The following is a 9,861-nucleotide window of genomic DNA, read 5'->3' on the forward strand; positions in this document are numbered from 1 at the left end:
TTTTCCCGAGGGTTTTGCACGTCACCCAAGGGGTCCCTGTAAATCGTATGCACATTTTTAGTGGCTCTACAGGCTACTGACTGGGTGCCCTGCAGACTGGGGATGTCTCCCCACAATTTCCCAGAGAGTCCTGGCAGCCCAGGCCACTTGCACTGGGAGAGAATGCTGAGGGGTCTGTGGACACGGGCCCCAGCTCAGAGGGAGAATAAGGGACTGGGGCTGAGTTCTCTGTCCTCCGTGGGTCTGGCCCCGAGCCCTGGAAGTCCCCAGTGCAGATGTTTTGCTTTCTCCCGACAGGCGGCTGGCCCGGTCCACCCTGCTGCTCATCCCACTATTCGGAATCCACTACACGGTATTCGCCTTCTCCCCAGAGAACGTCAGCAAAAGGGAAAGACTCGTGTTTGAGCTGGGGCTGGGCTCCTTCCAGGTAGGTGTGGCGCGTGGGGAGGGCAGAACTCACTGGGAGCCAGTCGCTCACCGGCAGGTGGTGCTGGAGGCTCTTTAACCTAGACTGTGAAATGAATACTAGAGTAGAGGTGATGAGGGAGCCCTGTCTGCTGTCTAACCTCAGGGCTCCTGTAAGAAGACACACTGGTGTCTGCCTATCACTGCATCTGAGTATCCTGAACCAGCTGCCCCCACTCCTGGCCCCACCCTGGGTGACCTGAGATGGCACCTCCCAGCAGCCTGGGGTGCAGGGTGGAGTGTCCTCAAGAACCCAGTGTGTCCACATCCTGACTTCAGCTTTCTAGGCCATGTACCCCTTGAGTTCTGTCTTACCCACCTATAGGTCCCCAGTACAGGGCCTGGCCACAGAGAGCCCAGTGAGCTGCACAAGTGCATGAGCAAACAGGCATGAGTGAGTGAGGGGATGAGAGGGCAAACAGAATGCTGCCTCTGTGCCTGGAGGAAGGACTGGATGGACTGGAAATGAGTAAGGGGCTAGGTGAATCACGGTGAGGAAATGAGCAGGCGGGAGCAGCAGTGGGCGGATGTAGGCAGGGGCAGCTCTGGAGTATCTGGGGATAGAGTGCCTCTCCCTAAGCCAGCTGTTTGAATTAGGATTTGATCTTGATGGTCAGAAAGTTACTCTCCAGATCTGACTTGATCTCCTCCACCATTTAAATTCAAGGCCATTTAACCTGGCCCAGGTTCTTAGTCTGGTGAGACTGACCATGGGTCTCATCTGAGACTGGCCTCATGGGCTCGTAGACAAAGCCCTGGCCCAGGAGTCAGAGCCCAGGGCTCCTGTCTCTGTGCTCGCTGACCAGTTCTGGGGTCCTTGAGCTATCATTCTTCCAACACCTTCAAGCAACAGCACAGGGCACAGAGATCGCAAGGAACTAATTTGCAGCATTCAAGAAAATGCTCCTGCTTTTTCAGTGTAAGTTTAAAGAATATATAGAGAACAGCTAAGTGCATACGCTGTGCCAAGTACTCACTCTGCGTGGTGTTTCGCATTGCTGTGTATGACAGTATCTGGCCCAGGGAGGGCAGACTGGGGAGATGGCCCAGGGAGGGCAGACAGTGGACAAGGATGGCACAGGTCTGTTCTGTACTGGAGGGGTCCTACCCTCAGAAGCCTGCAGGCTGGTTAGGAGCCAAGAGAAATTCTAGGGCATTCAGGGAAGGCTTCTTATAGGAAGTGGGGTAAAGCTGGCCTTTGGGAATGGGAAGGGTTTGAACAAGGGAATGTGAGATCCAAAGCTAGAATCTGTGGGAGAGGACTTGCCCACTAGCCACGTGGCCTCATCGGTGTGCCCATCTTGGTAGAGTAGAACTGTCCCATCTTATCCCAGATCCCTGGGCAGGTGCCCCCATCCACATCATGGTGTATTTCTGCTTCCTAGAGTCACCCCCTCCATGCCCCACACAGCATTTCAGAAAGTGCTTTGCTAGCATCCTCAGGCTTACTTTCTCTATTCCCAGGGCTTTGTGGTGGCTGTTCTCTACTGTTTTCTGAATGGCGAGGTAAGACCTTGGCCCTCTGGCTTCTTGACAGTGGAAGTGGGGCTTTCTGGGAAGCAGACAGGGGAGCCACCTGTCGGCCACATGGGACTGACTCCCCAGAGAGGACTCTGCCAGGTTCCCAGAGCTGAGAGGAGGGGCTGGTCACACAGCTCCTGACATTGTGTGGTGCCAGGACCTCCTGATACCCACGCCCTGTGCTGGAATCTGTCCCACTTTGCTAGCCGTGCAGCTAAGGCCCCACCTGAAGAGCAAAGCTCCTGGTAAAAGTGTCAGCTCTGCTGTGCGCAGATCTCCCTGGGAGGGTCCTCTCCATAAGACACTCTATGGTGAGGAGGAATTGACAATAAGGAAGGCTGGGGCACAGGACATAGGACCTACAGGCCATGAGGCTGTGCTTGGCACAGCTGCTGAGCCAGGAGCTGCCCAGCACTCAGGGCTGCCCCTAATTGGCCAGACAGCCTGGCCCAAACTGTCCCCTGAGAAATTGGAAGAGACCCCAGGGAGAGACCTGGAACCTTCTAGTAATACTCCATTGCCAGAGATGTGGTTCGGGCGCTCCCTCTGTACCCTGTTGGGGTGAAACTCTTGAGCACAACCCGAAACAGAGGTGCTGGGGCAGCAGTGGGGACTGAATGGCTAGGATGGATTTGAGAGTAGGCGGGAGTCTTTGCACCAGTGCTTGGGTCTTAGCTGCATCACCTTGGCAGGCTTCTCCCTCTTTTGCATCTGAGCAACAAAGAGATTGGGCTCTGTGATCACCCAGACAACCTACAGAAGGATCAGATTAGGACAGACAAGGAGAGCCAGAAAGGGCCCTGCAGGTAGTGGCCAGGAGAGCTTAGAAGTGGGCATGTATGTAGCTTGTTCTGAGCTTGCAGTGGAAGTAGGAGCTGGAACTGGAGAGGGTGGCTGTAGGCGCTGCTTCCAGTTGTGCAGTCTGTGCACTGCACAAAGGTGATTGACTGAAAAGGCACATGGAGGTTGAGACCCAGCATGGCCCCCACTCACCATGCTAAGAGCTACATGGGTGTGTGTTTTCCCAGAGGGGTACATTATTTAATGGTTCTCAACCCTGACTGCCCATTGGAGTCACCTGGGAAGCTTTAAAAAATATGATGTCTGGGTCTTGTGCAGAGCTTCGGATGTAATTGTTCTGGGGTATGACCTGGGCACCTGGAATTTTTAAAGCCTCCCAGGTGATTCTAATGTGTAGCCCTCTTACTGGTCAGCTAAGAGTGGGGATCCTTTCCCGATCCACCTGCCCTGTGGGGCTGCTTGTTAAAGATTTCTTGAAGGACCTGATGGACTAGTCTCTGCCTGGCCTGAAAACAACAGGAAGGCAGAGACTAGAGGGCCTTGCTCAGAAAGCAGCAGGGGAAGGGCCTGCTCAGGTCAGCTCCTCAGAGGCGCCCCTGCCTACAGCTGCTAAAAGCCCCCACTAGAGACCTTAAAGGCCGCAGGCTGCAACTGGGGAGGGAGAAGGGTGCTGAGGGTGGCAGTGCCAGTCTGGGAAGGGCCCCAGGCCAGAGGGCCTGGAGGCTGGAGAGGATGTCCACCTGGAAGTGACGTCCAGTTTGCTCCCTGCAGGTACAAGCGGAGATCAAGCGAAAATGGCGAAGCTGGAAGGTGAACCGTTACTTTGCTGTGGACTTCAAGCACCGACACCCATCTCTGGCCAGCAGTGGGGTGAACGGGGGCACCCAGCTCTCCATCCTGAGCAAGAGCAGCTCCCAAATCCGCATGTCTGGCCTCCCTGCTGACAATCTGGCCACCTGAGCCATGCTCCCCTCTTCTTCCTCTCCTCCATCCACAGGCTGGGACTGCAGGCAGGCGCCAGCCCACGCATGTTCGTGCCTCTTCCCTCCCCTTGGGCAGGCCCTGGGCCGGAAGCTTGGCTCCTGAGGGGGGAGAAGGCGGCAGGGCACAGACTGGGATTGTCCCCTCCTTGTTTTGGTACTGGTCCCACTCACTGTGGTCCCCTGACTCCAGACATGTAAATACTCCTCAAATTTAGAAAAGTTGTCCCATCCCTTCCCCCTTTGCCCCAGTGTCCCCGCTCACTTCCAGTCAGGTCTCAGCTCCACCCCACTGTGTCTTGGTCAGCCTCAGTGATGGCCTGACCCCAGCTGTGAGGCCTTGTGAGCTAAGGCTGAAGAGACCTTGCCTGTGGGAGCTGGGGTGCTACCTGCCCCAACAGCCCCCCCATCATCTGATTTTGGGTGTGACCCCTCAAGTGTGCATGCCACCGTGGGGCTCTTCTCAGTCCTGGACCGAAGTCCGTAAGGCCTAGCAGAGGGCCAGCTCGGCTGGCCAGAACACCCCTTGGTGTAGGCCTCCTGGCACTCCCCTGGCATCTTGGTGTCTGGGTGCTCAACTCCTGGGTCCCAGGGCAGTGGGACAGCTCCAAGGCTTTTCTCATCAGAGACTTCAGTTTGGGTGGAGAGTGTGCAGGTCAGGGAAGGTTCTGGTGCTTTTCATTTGATCCAAAAGGAGCTGAGAGCCAGAAATGTGGCTGTGATTGGGAAAGAGATGGAGTTTGGGAGGCCCATGGAAGAAACCTTTGCCATCTCCATTGTTTTACCCCCCGCTTAAGATGGACAGGGTTCTTCTGGTCACCTCCCTTCCACCTCTTCCATCCTCATGGATGCCTTCCAGAAGCTGTCTCCAACCATGCCTACCACAGAGAGCCCTTAAGCCGTCCCCTCCACATTTCGCCTAAGTCAAAGCCATGACTAGGATGTACCAGCCGCCTGCCTGGGATGTTGGCGAATCCTGAAGCACCTACACCCGAGTCTGGGGCCCAGGGCTCCTCAACCCCCACCCCCATGGATGATGAGGAGCCCCAGACACCAGCTCCTCGGGCCTGGACTCAACTATTGAAATCTCTGAGACCTTTGCAAAGATGTCCCTTATATGCCCTTGACCTTGACTCACCATGGGCTGCTGGGGTGTCGGGAGCAGAAGCCACACCCACCATGCCCAGGAGCAGAAGCGGCTGCTGATGGGGCGGCTGCTCCCCACCACCCACCCTGGCTCCCCAGCTGCAGGTTGCACACCCTCAGCTTGAGAATGTACAATAGGGCAGTGCCCAGCTGGGGAGGCAGAGGAAAGTGCTAGAGTACGTGGTCCCTGTGTGGCCTAGCTCATTCCATGTCAGCATTTGGTATTACTCCTGTCCAAGTTCTGTTTGTGGACTTGTTTCATGATGAGGTTCTGGAATGCTTGGGGACTTTGGGTGGAGGAGGATGTTGCTTCATTTTATAAAGAGGAAGCGGCCTGGGGGACTTGGGAAAATGTTTTTGGAGAGGCTTTCAGAGTGGCTGGAAAAGGCTCTCTGCTGTAATTTAGAGAGGAGCTCTGTGTCCTTGGCCAGTCAAGTAAGTCCCTGGGTCTTTGGCAAAACCAGAGGAAGAAAGGAGCTACCTGCCCTTTCCTGGGCGTGCTTGGTGACTCAGATTGATCATGGAGTGTGCAGTGGTCCTTCTACCCTGCACCTGACCTCCTGATCCCCTCAACCTGCACTGACACAAGGGTCCTGTGGCCATCTTGCACTTTGGGTACTGCTAGGGGGTCTGGGCTGCTTGGAAGGAGCCTGGGGTTCAGGGAACTAGACTCTATCCCAGTTGGGTTCAGACTGCTGTGACTGTGGACATGATGCTCCCTGTTCTGGGCTCCAGTTTTCCCATTTGTGAGATGAGGCAACTTCTGATGCTTCTCTAGGCCCTGTACTTAAGTGATTTTTCCAGTTCAAAGCCAAGGCAGGCAAAAAGGCATGCATCATTGTGCCTCATATCAGGTTTTGATGAATGTGTGTGTGTGTGTGTGTGTGTGTGTGTGTGTGTGTGTAGAAGGATGGAGACAGGATGCTGTTTATTTTCCATTTCTTGGAAATGGACCCTCTGTCCCTTCCATTTGGACACCACAGTGGAAGCTGATGGCCTGGAAGGAAGGATTAGGTCATAGACATTTGAGCAGGTGCCTTGGGCATGATATATAGATGCAGCCATATATACCTTGCTGGGGTGGGGTGCCACCTCCAGTGGCCACCTCCAGATCCAAGGAGCAGCTCCCTGGGGATGGACCCCATTCATTCATCATCACTCCCAACAGCAGGTCTGTTTCATTGTGGAAGAAGAAACTTTGGCATTATACAGACATCATCACAAAACAGTAAAAAGAAAATCGATCCTGAACCCCATGCAGTCTGCTGCTTCCTGAGCCTGGCCCTGTGTCCTCATAGAGGTTCCGGGTTCCTATTGGTTGGTTGGTTGGTTGGTTGGTTTTTCTGTCTGAATGAATTTTTGCCAGTCTTGTGAGCAGATATACCTGATGTATTATCAATGTTCCAGGAGGTTCTGGCCTTCAGGGTCACAGGCAGTAGGGGGACAGCATAAGGTCTGTGTAAAACCCTTCCCTCTCTGACCCTCTGTTTTCAAATCTGTAAAATGGGCAGTAAGACTAGATGATTTGTATGTAGCCCAATGCATCTCTGGAACTCTGTCTAAACACCAGCCATCTAAACATGGGCCCCAGGGCTGTGGTATTTGCCTGGGCCAGGAAAGGATAAGAAATACTGTCATGTGAAGACAGCTTGAGAGGCTTGGGAAAAGTGGGGCTGGGGAGGAGCAGGCTTGTCAGACTCCACCCCTGTTGATGATCATTCCTGGAAAGGGGGTTCTCGTTCTCTGCAATCCTAAAGGACAAAACTCACCCATGGGAGGCTGAATTATCCTTGGGATGAAGAAATCGCTCTTTCCCTGTCACAACTGTCCAGCCAGGGAGCCGGGAGGCAGTGTCAGGGAGGGACACTCATCCTGGGGGAAATGGGATTCCAAGTCAAGGATGCTGAGGCTGTCGGGGAGCCAGAGAGGGGGGTCCCAGTGCAGGATGTGGGTGGCTCTGTGGTTCAGTGGCTCTGTGGTGGTCCCTAGCACTGCAGACTTCATGACTCCCCACTTAAGTCCAAGCCACACTCTCTGTCCCAGTGTGTAGCTCTGTCACCCTGCTTGACACATCCAGTGGCCTACAGTGACTCCTCTCTAACCCCCCCCCCTCCAAGCTGGGTTCTTTGTGGAACAGGGCCAGGGAGCTAGAGCCAAGCCCAAGGTTTGAGAAACACCTGCATCTATAATCCCTGCCAAGGATGCCCACTCACCTCTCTCATCTGACCCTCACTCTTCACGGAAGGGAAAGCTCAAAGGGACTCTTTTATTTTGAGTAGTCCCTCGCCGTCTTCATGGCCACTTCAAAGTGAAGCCAGCAAGTATTGATACTTTATCATTTAGTATTATCATAAAGTATTAATAGTTTATCATAAAGTCCTCCTTGAGCCCAGGGACCATGGAAGTCAGCTAGAAGAGCCCTGAGCAAGGAGCAGGGACTTGGGCTTCTCCAAGCTTTGCTCCTGGCTTGTTTGACCTTGACTCATTCTCCATATGTCTCTGAGGAGGCTCACAAAATACTAAAGCTGGGAGGAAACTTGGAGATCTATAGGTCAAACCTCCCCATTGGGCTGATGAGAAAATACATGTGGGCCTAGCTGGTGACTGCCACCATGGTGGGATCCAGTATATTTTATAAATCTGAATGAGTAAATGGCTCACCAGTTTGTGCACAGCCCTGCACATGAACAGAATGTGACACTCAAGGCTTCCATGCAGTACGCATGTAACCTTGCACAGGAGACGGGCTCTGGTGACCAGTGGTTTTCCAGGACTCTATTGCAGGAGAAGCAATGGAGTCAGTGTGGTGTGGGGAGACCTGCTTTTTAACCTGGACTTAGCCACCTGCTCTGTGATCCAGGGCTTACCTTCTTTGGGCCTCGGCCTCCTAATCTGAGTAATGGGGAGGACTTCATTGGCATTGTTAGTCCCGCAGGCCAAGGGTAAGGTTGAAATGAGATGGCTTGTGTGTGAAAAGATTTTGGAAACTACACAGATGTGGGCTTGTTCTTGGGATGAAAACTGCTGGAAGGGACTCCTTGCTGTTTATCTACTGCTTTGAGCCCTCCTGAGTTAACCTTTGCCCCATTTGTAAAACCACCAGCATCAGGAGTAAGGGGGAGGCCAGAAGGCTCAGATGGACACAGAATTCTAGCTTTATCTGCATCAGCTGATTCAGTTTTCTGTTGGGATCAGAGAGAGGATACTTCCATGTGGGTGAGAGCAGCCATGCCCTTGGGAGTCAACTTCAAGGATCTGGGACATTTTGGTGTGCCCATTCCTTATTTTCCTGAACTCACAGTCTTGGGATGTTTCTGCACTTGGCCATGTGTGTCTTGTCTTATGTCTGTCTTCTGTAGCTTTGCCTCTGTCAGGGCTGGAGTGGTGCAGCCCCTGGCATCTCAGACATGGTTCCTGCCTCACTCGTGGGAGCTGGACCAGCCTGGGTTTCATCTCCCACAATAAAGATAAGCCCCACAGACCTTACTGCTACCGCTGCTGCCATTAATGCTGTGCTCATAATCTTGTCCAGGATTTTAAGAATGTCAGACTGCTGTAGACGACTCAATAAATGTTTTGCCATTTTTCCTGGTGGCTGTAACTTGGCATAAGTGGAGGGAAGGGAGGAGAGGAGGGGGAAGGGGAGAGGACTACCCCCAAAATTTGATCATCCCAGAGTAATCCAGTGTATACAAGGCCCAGTGGCCTTTAAGATTCCAAAGGAGAAATATGAGAGTGGGCCTGAGTGAGCCTAGGATGGAACTCAAAAAGTAAATTAGAAGTCTTGGCCTTAAAGGATCTCCAGGGGTCATGGAAACTGAGTGAAATCATGACCTTCCTATTGTACCTTGGGAGTACCTACCAGATATCCCAAAACCTTGACTGCAGAGAGCATTTCATCCCAGGTAACTACAGGTATATCCTTGGCTTCCAGGATCCCATCCCCTAAAATACTTCTGGATATTCTGAACCATCAGTCCCAGCCAGACCAGATAACCAATTCAAGGTAACCCTCATTTCCTCGAGGTTCTGTTGATTGTCACAATCCCAGTGTCCATTTTCATATTGGTCATAATGTTCAGTTGCTAGTAAAAGAAGATAATTTTGGCTAGGTCAGAAAAGGAATTTACGAAAAAGATGTTGAGCTGGTCATAGATTTCTCTTAAGGCTGGAGAAACTAGAAAAGGTATCTGAAGCCATATCATGCCGCATGACTGATGACGAAACTGCTGCCACTTTGCTGCTGCCACCCCAATGATGTCTCTTCCATGCCAGGGACATGGCTTTGCAATTATTGTCACCTCTGAAAGCAGAGAGCTTTGCTGCTATTCTCACCATCAAATCAGATTTCACTTTCAGCCCTCTTCCTCAAGTTGCCCACTTCCGAATCAAAATTTCATGTAACACCATTGGATTGGCTGTGTCCTTGCTACAAGGAAGACTGGAAATTGGACTTCTCTGGATTCTACATGGAGGTCAGGGTCGCAAGCCTGAAGATTTTCTAAACATAATAAAATCCTGGGAATAATAAATGCCCACTACAACAACAGGCCTGAGGTCTACAGCAAATGCAGGGCCAGCTTCCTCTAGCAATCAGGTGGGCCACTGTGAAGAAGTCAAGTCAATCAAAAGATGGATTTGAGCCCAATAGTGTGCTAGCCCTGCAGTCAGCTAGGTCTGCATAGATCACTCACCAGATGCCCCCCAGGTGTTCATGGGGGTGTTCCCAAGCTGGGACACTGGTTGGTTCTGCTTCCAGAGGCTATGCCTGCTCCTCTTTCTCCAGACTCATCTCTTCTTTTAATTCTAAAGGAGATGACCAGGCTATGTTATATGACCCACTTAGCAGATATTTTGAGTTGCTTCCAAAATGGAACCTATGCTCAAAGGCTGAAAATTAGTCTCCTTGTGTGTCAGCCTCTGCTGGCTGCTCCTAAAGAAGACTTCC

At 52.4% G+C, this 9,861-nt stretch overlaps 1 protein-coding gene across 5 annotated transcripts in view; it reads left to right on the top strand.

Moving 5' to 3' along the window:
• Window positions 1-8,505, top strand: part of ADCYAP1R1 (ADCYAP receptor type I) — a 58,857-nt gene extending 50,352 nt beyond the window's left edge. For 4 of the 5 annotated variants that reach the window (XM_023186032.2, XM_023186033.2, XM_023186035.2 and 1 more), the window contains 3 exons: window positions 298-427; window positions 1,930-1,971; window positions 3,559-8,501. In XM_023186032.2, coding sequence (XP_023041800.1) covers window positions 298-427; window positions 1,930-1,971; window positions 3,559-3,747 — 361 coding nt within the window. In that variant the 3' untranslated portion in view covers window positions 3,748-8,501. Of the gene's footprint in view, window positions 1-297; window positions 428-1,929; window positions 1,972-3,558 lie in introns of all 5 variants that reach the window. The other variant, XM_023186030.1, reaches the window with a different exon arrangement.
• The last annotated feature ends 1,356 nt before the right edge of the window (window positions 8,506-9,861 follow it).

Source organism: Piliocolobus tephrosceles, chromosome 8 (genome assembly GCF_002776525.5).
Source record: "Piliocolobus tephrosceles isolate RC106 chromosome 8, ASM277652v3, whole genome shotgun sequence".
NCBI lineage: Eukaryota > Metazoa > Chordata > Mammalia > Primates > Cercopithecidae > Piliocolobus > Piliocolobus tephrosceles.